The sequence below is a fragment of the Spermophilus citellus genome (assembly GCF_964194105.1).
Source record: "Spermophilus citellus genome assembly, chromosome: 2".
NCBI classification, from domain to species: Eukaryota; Metazoa; Chordata; class Mammalia; order Rodentia; family Sciuridae; genus Spermophilus; species Spermophilus citellus.
The window spans coordinates 246,726,474-246,745,368 of NC_138183.1; the positions used below are offsets into that span (position 1 = coordinate 246,726,474).

At 52.1% G+C, this 18,895-nt stretch overlaps 1 protein-coding gene across 1 annotated transcript in view; it reads left to right on the top strand.

The window, feature by feature from the left end:
• Window positions 1-5,283: 5,283 nt before the first annotated feature.
• Window positions 5,284-18,895, top strand: part of FADS2 (fatty acid desaturase 2) — a 30,649-nt gene continuing 17,037 nt past the window's right edge. Inside the window, exons 1-4 of the mRNA XM_081281358.1 lie at window positions 5,284-5,788; window positions 12,323-12,433; window positions 14,766-14,963; window positions 15,091-15,192. Coding sequence (XP_081137484.1) covers window positions 5,582-5,788; window positions 12,323-12,433; window positions 14,766-14,963; window positions 15,091-15,192 — 618 coding nt within the window. The 5' untranslated portion in view covers window positions 5,284-5,581. The remainder of the gene's footprint in view (window positions 5,789-12,322; window positions 12,434-14,765; window positions 14,964-15,090; window positions 15,193-18,895) is intronic.

Here is an 18,895-nt window from a genome sequence, read left to right on the forward strand (position 1 = left end):
CAACTGTAAAAATGAGGATGATAGGGTTTTTTTTTTTTTTTTTGGTGCTTTTCCTCCTTTAGCTGGGACAGGGCTTGGGCACCAGTGTTGACCCTGCTGCTTAGTCAACCAAAGACTGGACACGAGGCCTGGAGATTACTCGGCTAATGCCCAGTGAGTCCCTACTTCAGTCTAACTTAAGCCTCCTAACCCTACGTGTCTGAGAAGACATTCAAAGCTCCAGAAGCATCGTGCTCAAATGCATATGTACATTTTGTCATGATGGGGCAGGTCTGGCCACCTGTATTTGCCTTGGCTGCTGTCAGTAAGGCAGCCCTGACCTTTGAGTCAGAAAACGTTTGAGTTACAATTTCTAGTCCTTGTTCTACCGTTCATTTACAACACTGGCCTTGGTCAAGTTCATCATCCTTGCTGGACCTTAGCTATCCTGTCGGTAAAACAAGGTATTTCCAGTTCTTAAAACTATGATATTGTGAAATGTACAAATGCACTTGAACTTGGTTAACTTGAAAGCAGGATCTAAGGTCTCCAGTGCAGCTCTTCCTCCTGGCAGAGGGCCGCTTGATCCATTGACATTACCTAAGTTGTTTATGCTGTGTAACAGTAATAGGAACTCAAAAAATATCTATTGCATGAACGAATGGGCGAGATTAAGTTTAACCATCTACCTGCTGTCACCTAGCAATTTGCAATTTGATGGAAAGGATGTGGGCTGTGGATCAGAAAAATCCCACCAATGCTTATAAACATGGGACCTCATGCAACTGTATCATCTCCCTGAGCCCTCTTGTCATCATTGGCAAAATAAGGCTGAGGTGAGGGTTAAAACAGATAATGGGTTTAAAGCATGTAACACAGTAGTGCATGATCAATGCTCAAGAACTGTTAATTATCAGTACTGATAGCTGAAGAAACAAACATTGGTGGCAACGCCAAAGCCCTGCCATTACTGATACAATAGCAATGACAGCAGCAATAACAAGTCCCTTGAAGTAGGTAAGTGGATTAATTTGTAGACTACAAAATGTTTTTAGTTTTCATTGTAATTGCCTGATTTTATCTTCAAAATTATTCGAGGTAGGTTTGCTCCCATTTTACAGATGAGGACCCTGAGGCTCAGAAAAAACCAAAGGACCTGGTCAAGAAAGATCACAAAGCCAACAGGAGCCAGAGCTTGGATAATTTGGGCCTTCTAATAACAATGGCCTGTGGTCCAGTACCCTTCAAAGGGACCTAAAGGGACATATAAAGCACTCAATGACCTTGTCTGATGTGAGAACCAAAGACTGGACACAACCCACCCAGCCTGGGCTCTCTGAGTAGTGTAGCTTGGTCATTCACTGCCCATTCTTACAGTTGTTTGCCCGCGAGATAAACTTAGCTTTTTAAGATATTACATATCGGTTCTGTTGGTTTTCCAATTCAGGGCCCAAGAACACTTCTCTAATTTTGGCTTCAAGGTCTGAACTATGATGGGATATTCCTACCATGATTTTACATAAAAATAAGGCTATTTCTCCCCACATGACATTTTTTTGGGGGGGTGCTTTTTGCATTAGAACTGCAGGCAAGCCAATGTCTTCAGGGAAAACTCATTCCTTCCTTCCTTCCTTCTTTCCTTCCTTCCTTCTAAGGATAGAACCCAGAAGCACCCTACCCATGAGTCACATGACCAGCCCCCAGGGAGCACTTCAGCCCTACTTAGTTCACTAGGTAATGAGGGACCGAGAGAAGTTTGGAGTCAAGGAAAGTCACAGTGAGATTTGGGCTGGTTGTTGAGAGGTCTTATCCAGGGCAGTAACAGAGACAAAGGAATAAGGGGGGCAGAATAAAACCCCCTGGAGGTAGAATCTGCTGAACACCATAACCTTTTTGTAAGAGTGAGATCCTGGAAAAGTAAAGATATTCTGGAATTCTGACACTGCATGGCTGGAGGGACAATGGTGCTATTCATGGACATGGAGAAGTTCAAAGGCAGGGCTGAATTTGGGAAGAAGACAAGTTTGATTTTTGTACCTGAAATAGTGTGAGTTAGACCTGGATAGACCCCCAAAACACATGAGGCTGGGCTGTTCCCTTGCCTCCGGGTTTGAGTTGGGAGGGGGACCTCAGCTTTGCAGTCCAGGGAAGGAGTGGAAGTGTGGTCAGGCCCTGGGAAAGAGATGGCATTGCAAATGTAGACTTGGATGCAGACTGGTCCCTGAACAAGGAAATGGGAGAAACCAGGTCATGGGCACTTAAATTGAGAAACCAATGGGAGGGATTGCTATTATTATGTTTTGCTATAGTTTGGATTGTAAGTGTACCCCAAATGTCCATGTGTCAAAATCTTGGTCCCCAGCATGTGCTTTTGAGAGGCAATGGAACCCTGAAGAGGTGGGACCTAGAAAGAGGTCCCTAGGGACATGCCCTCAAGGGGGACAGCGAGACCCCAGCCCCTCTCCTTTCTTTCTTTCCATTCTCAGCCATGAGGTAGACAGTTTTGCCTGCCACACATTTCCACATGATGTGCCATCACAGGCCCAGAGAGTTGAAGCCCCTGAAACTGTGAGCCAAAAGAAACCTATTTAAAAAATAAGTTGATCGTCTCAGGTGTTTGTTATCATAACAGAAAGCTGACTGACACACTAGGAGAACCGGAGTAGATTGGGGCTGGGGTAGGCTCAGTAGTAGAGCACTTGCCTAACACGTGCAAGGCCCTGGGATCCATCCCCAGCACTGGGGAAAAAAAATGGTAGAAATGGAGAAATTGTAATGAACTGAGAAATGAATGGAAGACAGAAAGTAAACCTAGAGAGCACAGAGTCTGCATTCATGAAATGTGACAGTGGGTGGACCTTGAGGGCTTTGGAAAGATGGAATGGGAAGATATCTTAAAGGTGAGAAGCAATGTGGCCATATTTATCACCCGAAGAAAGGAAGAGACAGAAGAGGCCAGAATGAACCTTCTGCTGATGGTTTGCCTCCAAGGTGCCCTTTGTCTCCACTGTGTTCCCTCTGGATGAGCCCCAGCTGCAAGATGGCTAGAGGGTCATTCACTTTCACTCTCTCTTTCATGACCCTAACAGGCTCCCATCAGTGCCTCCTTGTGAGGGCAATCCCCGCATTTAGCGGGGATTGTGGGTGTGGGCTCCATTCCTGGAGGCCCTCTCTCCCCTCGTACGCCCCACTCTGCCTGATCTGTTCACCCTCTTGGCTGGGTGAGGGGACCTGGGCTCCAAGCCATGCCAGCTGGTACCTTTTGTCACTGATAAAGATGAAAGATCATAATGAGATCCTGGCAACACCCCCGGGAGGCTGCAGTCTTTGGTGCTCCTGTGGGTGGGTTGGCTGAGCAAACACTCTCACCAGCTCATCCAAGCAGGCAGAGTATTCAATAAGAGAGGAACAGGAAGAGGGCAGAGGGTGCCAGGTGCTTCTAGTGGGAGATTGGTCTCCTGAAGTCCCCTTAGTCCAGGCCTCCCTTCCTCCATCCTAAGCTAAATTTGCTGCTTCCCTGGCTTCTCCCCACTTCTCATCCCAGCCCCAACCTGCCTCAGAAGGTCTCTTTCCACATCACAGATCTGATCGGGGCATACTCGTGCTGGGTGAATTTTCAAAGCTCTGCACTGGCTCCACCACGAAGTCCTCCATCCTGTCCTTATGGAGGCCCAAGGGGCTCCCCCAACCTGAAACCTGCCCGGAGCTGGCCTGGCTGCAGCCGTCCTGTTCATTCATTCGTTCCTGCCTTTTCCCCGAACTCTGGCTAGTGCCCAGCTGGCACCTGCTCCTAGGAAAACCCAGCTTTCCCCAACTTTCCAAGGCTCACCCGGGAGACCTCCCGAGTCTTCCTTTCAGATATCGCTCCCTCTCCTGAGCTCCACAGCCCTTTAAAACTTTTTCATTGAAGTTATCTCTGTATTGTGCTAATACTCTTTTGAAAAAAATCCTCTTCTTGGTTCCATTTCAATAAAACTTTAACAGGCCTAAAAGTCACTGTACCCCCCCCCCCATGACTTGCTTCATTCTCTCTTATCTTGTGGGGAAGCTCTAAGGCAGAGGTCCCGCCCTCTTCAGGTCTGGGGTTTGTGGAGTGAATGACAGGGCTCAGGACTGATACCAGTATAGAATGACAGGGCCATGGAGGTCCTATAGGTCTGAGACTACAAGAGTGACGTGAAAGGGATCCTGCCTGGTCCCCCCTCCCCATGTCTGCCCAAGTCACCCCTGCATCAGGTTGGTTCCTTTCACTGAAGTCATTAGGAGCTAGGCAGTATGAACTCTGTGCTCTCTGTGGTCTCCGGGAGTGACTGGGCCACTGCTGATTCCCAAATCTTCTGCACCTCCCTCTGTTCATCCTTATTTTCTACTGGTTTCCTCATCCAGCCAGGCCCACTTCCCCAGGAATCTGGGCCAGCCCTGTTACGGCACTGATGTTAAACAGCATCTGGGGACCTGCAGGACTGCAGGCTTAGACTTTCCGGAGTCTGAACACCACCACTATCTGATCAATTACTTATGGTCCCGTATTGTTTCCGTGTTTCCCAACAAGGCTGTGAGCTTGAATCCTGGGAAAGCGCCGCGACCTATTCGACTTGGAATTTCACCTCCTTCCTGGCATTGGCTCTTTGCACAAGGAACAGAACAGAGATTCCCCAATTTCTCCTCCCAAGACTGTCTGATTAAAAGGTTCAAAGCCTGCAAACAGATCCAGACCGGCTCCTTTCCCCAGAGAGGCTGCCGGGGAGGTGCCACACAATGTGGATCGCTCAGACAATGTGAGATACCGGAGTCTCGATTCCAGCGGGCCAGGGAAGGGCGTTACCTAGGCAAGCCAGTCCTGGACAACTCGGTGTCCTGGCCTGCTCGCCAGCTTAAGAGCCTGCTGGCGTGGGCGGCGGCTAAACCCTCTTTGTGCCGGCATCAGGTGCAAATCCCCCAAGCGCCTGGCGCGCGCGCACGCGCCCCGGAGCTCGGCCGAGCCCAGTCGCCGCCCCTGGTCTGCCCCTCTGGGATCTCCTCCGGGCCCTAGGGCTGCATCTAGGGGAGGGAGGAGGTCGGACACGTAGCGGGCCTCGCCGCAGGGCTGGACTCCACGCGGGCGGGCGGGGGAGCCGGGGACCCACCGCTCCAGCCCGCTGGCCTTCGAAAGATCCTCCTGGGCCAATGGCAGGCGGGGCGACGATCCCTGATTGGTGCAGGCGCTCTGCTGATCACTGTGGAAACCCGGGCGGCGGGGAACGCGGGAGGATGCGGAACCCCGGGCGGGGGGACCTGGAGGGGCGGGAGGAGGAGGCGTCGAGGCCGTGAGCTACCCGGGAGTTTTTACTGGAGGCAAAAGTCGTAGCGGGCGGGCTGAGGGTGGGGCGGAGGAAGGGGACCACTTGGGGGCACCGGGAAACCGGGATACACCGGAGGAAGGCAGGGATACTTGCAAGGCGAGGAGGAGCGAAGGCGAGGGGAGGGGTCGCGGTGGGAGGAGGAGTAGGAGAAGACAAAAGCCGAAAGCGAGGAGGGTGCGGGCCAGGAGGGAAAGGTCCGTGCAGCCAGCCGCCGGCTCCCAGAAACCGCGGCGCACGAAGCATCCCGGTGGGTAGGCAGCATGGGGAAGGGGGGGAACCAGGGCGAGGGGGCCACCGAGCGCGAGGCGCCGATGCCCACCTTCAGCTGGGAGGAGATTCAGAAGCACAACCAGCGCACCGACAAGTGGCTCGTGGTCGACCGCAAGGTCTACAACGTCACCAAATGGTCCACGCGGCACCCGGGCGGCCACCGGGTCATCGCGCACTACGCGGGAGAAGATGCTACGGTAAGAGTCTGGGGGCTCCAGCTTCGCTTCTCTGCCTCGGGCGGGATCGGGAGCCCGGGGTTACTGGGCGCCAAACAGACCTCAGGCTCTGAATCGAGCTCGGGATGTCCTGGAGGGAAGGAAAGTGAATCTCCTGCGCTCATCCCGCGTCCAGAATCGTCCTCCTCTGGGCCTACTGGGCCGACGTGGGGTGGGGGTCGGATTTCGCACCCCGGAGGGTTGCGCCGCCGTGGAGGTCCCAGCGGTGGGTAACTGTGCACAGCTGCCGCGCGTGCTGCGACCCACGCGTCCACTCCTTCCGCGGGCTCAGCCTGAGCCGGGCACTCTCCAAAGGGAGCGCTCCTCGGGGCTTTTCGCGCTCCCAGCTCGGAAGATGGCCACCCTTGGACGCCGCGGAAAGGAGCGGGAGAGCGGGCAGCCCTGTGTGGGACTCGGCGCGCGTCCTGCACTCTCTAGCAAAACTAGGGGGCGGAGAAGGGAAGCTCGTCCCCGGCGCGAGCTCGCTGCTCCTTGGATTCTGGTCTGAGAAGGTTCGCAATGGCTGCCCGGGAGAGGCAGCCTAGTGGCTCAGGTTCCCACGCTCCCAAGGATTATCTGGACCCACCTCAAAGGCCGGTCTTCTGGGACACCCGGATGGAGAACTGGTGGAAGGAGAACGGGCTGGAGTCTGCAAAGCCCAGGTAGAGAGGATACCTGGAACCGGAATTTAGAAACAGTTGGCAGGCTTGGCAACAGGTCCATCTGCATCCGAGGTTACTCTCGGACGTTCAACTCAATGGCCCTTTGTTTTTAAATCCTACCAGAAACTCACTTCCCTCATTTTGCACTGTCAAAGATAATGGGCTCTGGGACCTCTCCAGAGCCAGGGCTGCCTCTCCTGCCCTCACCACGTGTGTGGCTCCGCAATTGCGCAGCAATCCCACACCGGCAGCCCCCAGTCTGAAATCCTGGCATTAAAGTTCGACAGGAGCCCCAGAGACTCAGAGCGGGGAGAGGGAGACAAGGATTGGCTCACCCTTGGTGGTGGTGAACCAGAGCAGAGAAAAAGGTGGACTGGGCTAAAGAAACTGGGGCAAGGTGAATAGGGGAGAGGCAGAAAGAAAGGAGGGATAACCTTGACCCCGCTCATTCCACCTGGAGGTCTAGGATGCTGACCTGTTTGTGATCTTTTGCTGTTCAAGTGGGATACTCCTAATTCTTGACTCTCCCCACTTTCATATCGTGGAGACCAGATGGACTGGTGGCTTTGGTGAGCAGGGCTCAGCTCTTTTCAAGATTGAGAAGAGGGCCACACATATCCATATAGCCTACAGTTTTCCTCCCCACCTTGTTTGACCTGCTCACTACAATGCTTAAGCCCAGGAGGGACTGGTGATGCTAATCAGAATTCAGATGGGTATAAACTTTTCACAGACTTTCAGTACTAGTTCAGTTGGACTTTTCTGCAATCTGGTGAGGAGCTTTGGTGAAGCAATTCCTAGGTAAAAGACCTCCTACCTCCTGGTTGGGGTCTTTCCACTATTCTCTTTTGCTGGACTTGTGCTAGCCTGTTCATGACTCCATAGGTAAGTTGTAGAAGGTCCCTGCCCTACCAGGCTCTCACCAAAGAGTTTCCTAGAAGGAAAAGTCAAGCATGATATATTTGGTCTGATTATTCTGTTTTTGTCTAATTTTCCTTACGTGGAAGCTCAATCTGTCCATTGCCTTGAACTTCATAGGTTAAGCCATCAGAGTTATTCCATCCTTATTCTGGATGTTATCAGTGTTTTCCTGACCTTTACAATGAGTTTCCTCCAAGAAACTGTGCTCACATCCATCCTGTTCAGTACTGGATGCTTTACTCTTCTATGTCCCTTCGCTATCTCACAAGTTGGAGGTAAAAATATAACACTTTCTTTATTTCTGATTTTTGCCCCAGAGCTTTCTGTATAAATTTCATTGGTGGTAACTCTGGCAACACGGATGTGACTTGCCTGTTGTCGGAAAGCTAGGCCGGGAGTCAGATTAGGCTGCAGACAGTCTGAAACGGGAGAAAGAAGATGTGATCACTGGAGTGGTATCATGCTACTGAGCCCCCTGTCCTCATAGGTAAGATACACCTGTACCTATTCCAATGAAATATTCGAGGCAAAGTAAGCCCTACACCACGCAACATGGTGTTATCAGACAAATGACAAAAAAAAAAAAAAGAGAGAGAGAGAGAGAGAGAGAATTAGGAAACCACTAGAATGTAAAGTATGCAAAGAGGAACTTGGAAGAAAAAAAAGTTAATTTATGCTAGCTATTTTGTTGTAGCAAAATATAAAGACAACCCCTGTCCATGAAGCTTACCGCCTTCCATATTGAGACTTCTCGGGCATGGAACACCACTGAGGATGTAATTGAATAGTGATAGAGCGAACAACTGGATTCTTTTGGCAGTTTGAATTTTTTTTTTTTTTTTAACTTTCTGAGACCAAGTTTAAAAAAGGCCCTGAGCAGCAGGGGAATATGGGAAGGGAAAAGGTAGGAGCAGTCTGTGGGACTCAAGAGAGCTTTGTCCAGCCTGTTAAGCAAGTGGCTTTGTTCCTTGGGGCACAGGCTTCTTCCTGAGAACACAGGAAATGACAGAGTATTTGTGGATCTGGCAGAGTTTTGGGAGGAACGGAGCAGCAGACAGATGGGTATCCCCGTAGTACCTTGCTCTGAGCCACCCACAGTCCAGTGACATCCTAACAAGGGGCTGGAAAGAGACGCCATAAGTTAAAGAAGCCATTTTGGGGCACAATCCAGATGTCAGTAGGGGATTTTTCTGTTTCTACAGAAAATGTCAGAAGTTAGGGACCTACCTCTTCCCCCAAAGGAGGGAGCAGTTGTCCTTAGGATTTTCTGCAGAATTTAGACCTTGCCTGTTCTTATAATAAAAAGTCACTTAGCCAGGTACTGGGGTGCATACCCGTAGTCTCAGCTGCCGGAGAAGCTGAGGCAGGAAGATTGCTTGAGCCCAGGAGTTGGAGGCCAACCTGGTCAATATAGCAAGCTCCTATACCTTAAAAAAAAAAAAAAAAAAAAGACAAAGTCACTTAATTCTTGCAACTTCATAAAGTGCATTCATATGTGTTATCTTTTAGATCAGCCATGTAGATATTTCTCATTATTAAGGTTCGGAAACCTTGTTCAAGCAGCAGTGCTTAAACCCGAAACTCGGGATCTTCCAGCAACGAATCCTGTGGGCTCACTCCCCCTCTTCCTCTTTCATTTCCTATTTCTGCCTCTCCGAGATCTCTTCCCTCTGCTCCCTGCAGTTTCTCCTGTCTTTGCCATGCTGTGGGCGCCAAGAACCCTCACCGTTGTGCCTCAAAAGTGTGTCTGTGTTGGACTGAGGATGTGGCTCAAGTGGTAGCACGCTCGCCTGGCATGCGTGTGGCCTGGGTTCGATCCTCAGCACCACATACAAAGATGTTGTGTCCGCCGAAAAATAAATAATAAAAAATTCTCTCTTTAAAAAAAAAAAAGAAGTGTGTCTGCGCTTTTCCTTGCAGTCTCCATCCCTACAGAACGTCCTCTACTTGGGATTCATCAAACATTCATTGAGAAGCTCCATGACTCCGAGCTGGGCCCTGGCAGGAAGATGAATAATTCACAGTGACCTGAATCTACTGGATTTGCTTCCCTCATCTCTCTCAAGCTTGCTTGACTCTGGACTGTCAGCCTCTAGGCACTAATCTTGTCCCTCCCCAGCTGGCCTTGTCCCTTTTCCTGCCTTGTCTGCCTTGCTCAGCTCTAAAATCGAGGGAAGGCAAGAGGAGGCCAGAGGTACACTCCAGCTGCCCGCTTGCCCCTGTGCTGTTCTTGGGAAAAGGAAGCAATTGAAGAGACCCGGGCTGCATGGTGGACAGGCAGGAGGGGCGTGGTATTCAGGGGAGAGAGCCTGGGTGTGAGTCCTGGCCTTCCGTGTTCCTAGCCTGGGGGCAGCTTTGTCTCCAAGAGATCTAGGGGGCATTGAATTGCCGGCTTCTTGCTGGCTGCAGCTCAATGGGAGGCCTCCTGCCCAGGCCCAGCATCCCTTCTCTTTACTGGAGTCCCGGGTTCTCTTGCTAGAAGGGCTTTGGCTTCTCTCCCTGTCAGAACAGGATAGAACCTGGTTCCAATTCTTGTTCCAAAATCAACGTTTGGGTTGGCTCTGTCTTGCCGGGTACCGTGGCCTACCTTGCAATAAATAGACACCCCTGTCCCAAAGAGCTGTTGGGACACTTCTGGAAGTGTGTGAGGCACATATGTGGCAACTTAAATGGGGAGACAGAAAAAATGATTAACTCTCAGGGAGATGAAAACTTGCTTTGATTGAGGTCTTTGTATGAACCGAGGAAAAATCTAGAGTAAACGCAGCTAGATGAAGCTCTGATCAGCTAATCCCTGCAAAGTGACCATGGACAAGTGGCTTCACCAACCTGGGAGTCCTTTCTCATCTCTAATCGAGGACCTGCCTCCCAGAGTTAGGTAAAGAGTAGTGGCTTATGATGCAGGCCACTCGCGTGGCTCAGTGACCAGCCTCTGGCACCTCAGCACATGCAGCTAAACCAACCACCAAGGTGTGGGTGTAGGAGATGGAGGAGAACACTTGTGTTCCAGAAGTATACGCAGGGCTGTGTAAAGCAGTAGTAGATGAAGACACTCAGAACAGGTCTGCAGGGTGGAACCCCTTCAAGTCCTTGTGAGACCAGGTACCCAGGTATGGCCACCGAAGCCATGTCTGGCCCTTGGGAAAGGCTGTGGTGAACACACTTGCAAGGTATTGGACTTTACCTTTCCGTGACTGGCTGAGAGGCATCATTTAGTTGTCAGACACTGAAGTTGTTCCTCGGGCACTATACGGAGGACTTCCTGTTTCTCAAAGGCTGTGGTTTGATGTGAGAGGGACACATGAAGGGACCCTGATTCCGGCGGCTCCATCTGGGCCCTTCCCAGGGCCTTCCTCGCCTGGCAGAGACATCTGAGCCCGGGGCAGGCAGAGCGGATCAGGGCTGGGTCCTGGGCCTCCTCACTTCCTCCCCAGGAGGCCAGAAAATTCACCTGTTGTGATCCATACCTTTCCCTTCAGCAATCGGGGCTCAGAGATTTTTTTTCCTTTAAAGCCCCAGGCCCAGTTTTCCCCTGCATGAAGTGTTGCTCTGTATGTCTGCTCTAAACGAGGCATGGACAGGATACAGGGGCGCAGTGAGGAAGCCGGAGGGGACTGACAGTCGCTGTCGGGAGATACTTTGGTGTGGGGGTGAAGAGTTTTAGGAGTTGCCAGCATTTCCCACCTTCTCTCCCCCCACTTCTTTTTTAACTTGGAAATTTTCTGAACATACAGACATATTGAAAGAGCAGGTGAGCACCTTTTATCCTCTCGGCCCACGGCCGCTAGTTGTGACACCTGGCCACATTTGCTTTCTCCTTATACGCAGACCATTTTTCTTTTGAAGATAAGCACTCCCTGGGTCCCTTCCAAGCAAATGAATAGCCATTCCTGGATAGGATCAAATAGCCAATCCACATGTATAACCCTGAAGAGAGTCTTGTAAAACTTGTATTTTTCCTCCAAACAGGAGTCTTTCAAGCTAAGGCATGGCAGTTTGTCTTTTTAGTTTCTTTTCATCTAGACCATTCTCCCATAAACCCATGTTTCCACCCCACCTCCACCGCCATATTGATTTTTCTCTTGGTTTCCCATGGTGCTGTTAGGCTTCTCCTTCAGTCCTGGTGACCTCTCCATTCTAGTGACTAGTTTGATGTGGGGTAAAGGTTGTGCCACTGGAACATCCTATTGTTCAGCCCTGGGGGCTCCTGGGGGCCCGCTCATCTCTATTTTAATGAGACAATTTATTTAATATGTATAGAAAAAGTTGGAAGGAAAAATGCTAAAATTATTAGCAATGGTGGCCACTTTCTTGATGGTAATTATTTTTCTCTTTATTTTTCTGTACACTGTCTGACTTTCCCCAAACTAAGCATTTTTTCCTTCATCCTTAGGGGAGATTAAAATGCATAACATGATAGTGGTGTTAGGGAAAATTTGGGAAGTAAGGAAAATAAAGTGAGGCACAACACCCCTCCCTTAACATTTTGAATTTAGCTCTCCCAAGACTCTTGTCAGAAGTGCCTTTTACCCAGTTCTGTGTTTGTTTTTTGTTTACTGTGATGTCCTAAGCATGTTTTCCACGTTGTAGTTGTCTTTGGTCTTGTTCTTTTCATTGATAATTGTGGGTGTGTGGGCGAGGAGCACCCCAGGGTGGTGGGTACTGTGATTTGCGCACTGTGTCAGACACCCAGCTTAGGAGTAGGCCTAACACCTGTGGGTGCACCTCCCAGGATGCGCACTCAAACCCTTGGCCAGCTCAGCAGGCCCCATATCCACACAGCTCTAGGATTGCTCCTGGTTGAGGGATCTGTCTGGGGGATGAGACTGGAGAGAGCTCTTGAGGCCCGATGGTGGACGCCCTGCTTGGTGTGGGCCAGAAAAGCAGGCAGAGGGCTGGGGCTCATTCTCACCTTTATTCCTCTATTCTCCAGGATGCCTTCAATGCCTTCCACCCTGACCTTGACTTTGTCCGCAAGTTCCTGAAGCCTCTGCTGATTGGCGAGTTGGCCCCAGAGGAGCCCAGCCTGGATCGTGGCAAGAACGTGAGTAGGACTTCAAACCTGAGCAGGATTGGGAGTCCTGGGGGGGCAGCGGAGCCTTTGGTCCAGTCCAGGAGGAGCCTCCATGGAGCACCCGGGGTCACAGTGGACCTCAGAGCTCCCACCGACAGCCAGGGACTGGCAATAGCTAGTGGCATCCCCTCTCTCCCAGCTAACCTTATTTTCCTCCTCCTCCTTCCCTTCCTGGATTTGACAATCTAGGAATAAATGTAGGACCAGTAAGAGAAGATCAGACAGTGACAAGTGTGGCCGCTTGGGAGTCAGTGGTCACTTTGGGAGAGTGACCATCGTTTGCTCATTCGTTGTTCATCTTCTCTGGATCAGATGCCCTGCTGGTTGCTGGGCTTCAGCGAGGGCAGTGTGTGGAGAAAAACCTGGGCCTCATGGGGCCGCCCTGCTCAACAGCCAAGGGCCCGCGTGCCAGACCCTGCGTAGATGATGGAGCCATGTGCTTCTGAGTTCCTGCACAGTCGCCCTGGCTGGCCTCCCTGCTCCTCCCAGTCCTGGCCTTCTCCTGCTCAGCAAGCCCAGTTCTCTCCTGGTCTTAAGCAGGGATGAGGCACCCAGTCCAGTCCCTTCCTCAAGCCTGTCTGGCCCAGCCTTGTCCCCGACAGTGTGTGTCCAGGGCCGCGTGGGGGTCTGCACAAGGCCTGCCTGTGACCCCAGGGCTGGGGTGGGCTCCGTGGAAATCCTGCTTCCTCTGAGGGCCTTGGAGGCTGTGGTCGGTTCGTCCCCTCTGCTCTTGGGCCACCATGGCCCCTGCCAGCCCTAGGACATGGCCTCTGACTCCTGTCTAGGGTGAAGCCCTGGGGACACCACACACTGCCTCTGATGGGCCCTCTGTCTCCTGCTCCCTGCCTGAGCTGGGCCCCACCCTGGAGTGGTTCATAATTAGCCTCCATCTCAGTGGCCTCAGCCCAGCCAGGCTGGACACAGGCTTCCAAACCTAGGCTCTTGACTGGCCCCCTGCCATTGCGTCTGGTCCTCCCGAACAGATGCAGACCGTCCTGTGTGTCCTGCAGAGGCCAGTCCCTTGCGCCACCTATGTCTGTCTCCCCTCTCCTCTTGTCTTTGCCACCAGGGCACACAGGAGATCGCCTCCACCCCTTGCCCTGGCTGACCCGGTCATCTCCTCTCCTCCACCTGGCCCTCCCCGGTTCCAGCCGTCCCCTCCGCTGCGTCCTAAGCTCCTTCCTTTCGGCCTGACTTCTCCCTCTCCACCCGCCTCTCCCCTTTCTGCTACTTGGGTTTGACAGCCGCTCTTCAGATTCTGCACCTGTCCCCCAGGTGTCACCCCGGTTCCTGCACAGTCCCCTCCCCCACACCCACCCAGCCATTCTTCCATGCTCCGCTCTCTGCTCCCTGCTGCTTCGCTCTGACTCCCAGCATTGACCCAGGGCCATTCCGGACTCCGCTCAACCCCTGGCTCCCTGTGCCGGCGCTCACCTGTCCTTCCCTGTGCCCCAGGCCCTCCGTGGGCAGGGACCAGCCCGACTTGTTTATGTTCCCCACTTCACTCCCTTCAATTCTCCAGAGTGGCGCGGAGTGGCGGGTGGTGGATACATACAAGCTTTCCTTTTTAAAGTGTTGCCTAATATGCTTAACCTAGAACTTCACCGTACTTAAGTGCACAGTTCAGCGGCACTCAGTTTCTCTCACTGTTGCTTAGCCTCCCCACCATCCAGCTCTGGAACTTGTTTATCGTTTCAAACTGAAATCCATGTTCATGAAACACCAGCTCCCCATTCCCCCCGTCCTTCGGCCCCTGGAAGCCACCATCAACAGTCTGCTCTAGGCATTTGGCCACTCTACAGACCCCGCCTAAGAGGGATCTACAGTATCTGTCCTCCTGTGACAGGGACTGGCCTATTTCACTTAGCACAATGTCTTCAGGTTTCCTCCGAATTGTAGCATGTGTCGGAAATGTCCTTTTTAAGGCTGAATACTATTCCATTGTAGGTATAGGCTGCATTTGGGTCAGCCCTTCGTCCATCTCTGGACATTTGGGTTGTTTCCACCTTCACCCATCCTGAAAAACCTGCTGAGAGCATTGAGGTATAAGATGCCAGCTTTTGAGTCTAATTCTTTGTCACTTACTGCTGTGGCAGTACACAGTCCCCAGGCCTGTGCCACACACGCAGCAGGCATGTGGCAGTGTCAGCTATTGCAGTATGTGGTGGTCCAGCTCCTGTAGGATTTAGGATAGTGGATTTTCCCCTCTTGCCACAGCTTCTGAAGGGTGTCCTGGGTTCCAAACATCGGTCCTCTCGGATGGGCAGGCAGCCCGTTCCTTTCTCTGTGTTCTTGGTCACAGGCTCAGATCACCGAGGACTTCCGGAACCTGAAGAAGACTGCTGAGGACATGAACCTGTTCAAGACCAACCACCTGTTCTTCTTCCTCCTCCTGGCCCACATCATCGCCATGGAGAGCATCGCCTGGTTCACTGTCTTTTACTTCGGCAATGGCTGGATTTCTACCCTCGTCACAGCCTTTGTCCTTGCTACCTCTCAGGTGAGACATGACACCCTCACCCGTCTCGGGAAGTACTGCCCGCTCTACCTGCTGGCTCCCCCACCTCGAAGAGGTCGGGTGCCTGTTGGCTGATTCTGTGATGGCCTCTGTGGCCCTCTGTCCCCAGGCCCAAGCTGGATGGCTGCAACATGATTATGGCCACCTTTCTGTCTACAAGAAGTCCAAGTGGAACCACATCGTCCACAAGTTCGTCATCGGCCACTTAAAGGTAAACTGTCAATCAGCAGTTGTCACCGCACATCTCACTTTGCTGACACCAGGACCTCTGGGGTCAGTGCTCCAGGACCTCCCAGTGTCTTCTGCTGGGATGGACCATGTGGCCACCCGCTGGTCCTTGTTCCCCCAGAGCGTGACTTGGTACCAAGCCATACCTGCAAAACCACGTTGTTTGTTTTTCTTTCTTCATTTTGAGACAGGGTATCCCAAGTTGCCCAGGCTCAGTGACTTCCTGAGTCACTGGGATCATAGGCATGTGCCACCGTCCCTGGCACATGTTCTGATTATAAAAACAGACACCCCCCTATCTTGTCTCCTGGCTCCGTTGGTCATATTGTTTGGTGCTTCTTAACTGTTGGTCTGGGGCCGGTGAAGAAGCCCTCTCCCCTGGTGACTTGCTGGGCTACCTCTCACTGTGGAGGAGAGCCATTTCACATTGTGTCCCTATTTTTATCCTCTGGCTCTGGGAAGTGCGGAGCAACATCTGGAAGGGCCATCATCCTGACCCTCTGCTTTTGGTTGGTTCCGTCTGAACCACTTTGTCTATGTGAGTCCTTTCTCTTAAACCTCTCAAATGCTCTCTGGAAACATGTGGGGTACAAAAGGCAGACAGGCATGCCCCTTAACTTCTGACGGAGTTTGGAAGAACTCCACCCGTACGTTGAGAGTGTACGTAGCACCCGTAACTCACCTACCCACGGCTGGGCAACACGGTGCGCTGTCGGGTGCTGGTTGTTTACTCTTGTGATCGGTGGCTCGCTGCCACGCCCAGCCTCCAGAGAGTCCTGCCGTGCCTACACCAGCCTGGGAGAAGATGGAAAGTCAAAGGAGGGTTTCTACTGACGGCTTATTTCATACCATGATAGAGTCAAAGCATCGTAAGTCAAGCCTTTGTAAGTTGGGGACCATCGATACTGTGGTCATGGATAAGTCATTAGATAGGGGACATCAAACTGGGATGATGCCCAAATGAGCCAAAGATAAAAAAGTTGTTAAAAACCCAGGAAGTAAGGCACAGATGGCCCTGAAAGATTTGCCCACTGTATACTGTGTGCCTGCCAAGGGCCAGAGCCTGGTCTCAGGCCAGCTGTGAGCCTCTTCGGTCTTGGGCACCCCTGGGTGAGAAGACAGACCCACACAGAGAGGCATTACTGCTCAGCAGGTTTACTAAGATGAGCCACTTGCCAGTGACACCTTGTGCTGATCTGATAGGTGTTATCTCCCTGAGGCCTTATCATCCCCAACGCCAGCCCTCCCCTAACAGTATCTAGCTGTTTCCTAAGAAAGGCTGGGTCCTGGAGACGCCATCCTGCCCGTACTGGAGAGGGAGACCTGTGTCTAGGTTAAGCTGCTGCTCACATCTCCTGGGCTCTGGGCTTGCCAGCTGTAGATCAGCCAGAGGGTGACAAGCCCCGAGCTGGCCACCCATTCCCCGGCCAGCATTTGCCGGGCTCTGAGCCTGAAAGGTCTGAGAACCTGGACGGCTTCCAGAGCTTCAGGGGTGGAGGGAGAGGGTATGGATGCACAGCACTTTGTTTCCTTTTGTGCTGTGTTCTGTCGGATAAAACCCTTTTCAGCGTTGGAGAGTAACATTTCACTCCCGCCCCATGCGCTCCCCATTCCCTTGATAGAGGTGGGCTGCGTGCTGTTTCTAGAATCTGGGCAGCAAAGGCCTTCTATCCCCACGGCCTTGGTCCCTGAAGATTCCTGTAGCCCAGCTCTTTCATCAGACCGAAGGCCAGGGCAAGACCGAGCACTGGCCTCCATGCGGATCATTCACTAGGAAATCAGAATTCCGAGCTGACAGCATCAAGATCCTTGGGCTCAGGGACTTGGACTGCAGTCGTGGCTCGCCAGCCCCTTCTGCCCTTGTCCGTGGTGCTGTGTGCACAGCTGAGCCAGTGCTGTGGCCTACGGCCCACCCCGGGCCACCCCAGACCCCGGAGGCTCACAGCTTGCCTAAAATCTGGCGCTCCACTCCCTGGGGACGAGGGCTTTGTCTCTTGGTTCCCAGCTCTGTTCTCAGGGCCCAGCAGAGCAGCTGGCTCAGAGCAGGCAGCGTTTGCTCTGAATTCTGAGGACGCTGGCAGGCTCCACAGTGTCCTGGAGGAGCGGTTCCTGAAGGATGAGTAGGACTTTGCTCGGGGAAGAGTGGAAGAGAATCACCACCAAGGAACAGCAGGAACAAGTGTTTTCATCACGTCGGAGCCTGGTTAGCACCTGCGCCCAGTGAGGGGCTAGCCGTGGCTGTCTCACTTTTGTCCCTCTGATTATCCACTTAACAAACACCTCTAGGTGGGTGCGTTGGGTTTTGCTTTGCTTTTGCAGCGCGGGGGGTAGAACGGAGGCCCTGAGGTGCTAGGCCAGCCAGTGCTCTGCCCAGCTGCACCCCAGGCCTGGGTTGGCATATTGTCCGCAGCTTGCTCTCTTGTCACGTGGCCTTGCTCCTCAATGTCCTCGTGCCAGGGACTTTTCCACTCGCTTCTTCCCAGGAAGTTTGTTCCCTCTGGCTTCAGATGTGAATGTGTCATCTGATTCCTCAAACCTCTGGGCTTTTCCTCTCTGACATTTTGGTTTTTGCTCAGATGGGTTTTGAGGCTTGCCTGTCCACAGGGGCCTGAGGTCACTGCAAAGGCCACAGCTGTTTGTAGCCGTCCCCACCCATGGCTAGGAGTGTCCAGACATTGCATTTGTGCCAAAAACACCTCCCAAGTAAACTGTTTGCTTTTAGCAAATAGGGCCACTTTGAGGCTGGCCGGACCCTCAGCCCTAGCATTGATCTGGCCGTCACCATGCAGTTCTGCTGCTCAAGGGTCAGCAAAGACTGATTTCTTCCACGGAGCAATGAACTTTGTTGAGGGACACACTTCAGCAGAATGCTTCAAGAGCTTGAGCCGGTGACGTAACAGTCTGTGGCCTTGAAATAAACATCCTCGCTGTGTGAGCTCCTTGTCTCATGGAATCCTAGCCTCAGTGCCAGAATCAGGGTGGCCCTTCCCTGACCCTGTTAACAACTATTTGTCACCCCCCCCCCCCCAGAGCCTGCTGATAGGTCAGGGACCTCAGCATCGCTCCAGTCATGTATCGGAGCCTCCAAACACAAAGAAAACGTGTCTAAAGATATTATGCCTTCGCCCATTTAAAGTGTACAAATCAAGCCAGGTGCAGTGGTGCACACCTGTAATCCCAGCTCCTCAGAAGGCTAAAGGCAAGAGCTTTAGCTGGCCTCAGCCATTTGGTGAGACCTTGTCTTAAAATAAAAAATAGAAAGGGTTGGAGATGTAGTTCAGTGGTAGAGTGCCCCTGGGTTCCATCCCCAGTTCTGCAAAAATAGTGTCCAAAGCAGCGAATATGTGTGTAGTATATTCATAGTTAATGGAACGATTATCACAATCTTTCTTTACCCCAAGAAGAAACCCTTCAGCCCTTCACCATCACATCTCAATCTGTGTCTCCTCCTCACCCCCCACCCCAGGCCTGGGCAGCTGCTGATCTTTCTGTCTGTAGCTTTCATACCTGGAATGGGGGACTGCGGGTCCTTTGTGATTAACTCCGTTCACTTTGAGTTTCCAGGTCCGTCCGTGTTGCGGCACGTGTCAGTGCTTCATTCTTTCTTAAGGTCTGGCCAAACGATTCTACTGTGTAGCCACACGACATGTTGTCTCTCCATTCTCCTGCAGATGGGCATTTGAGTC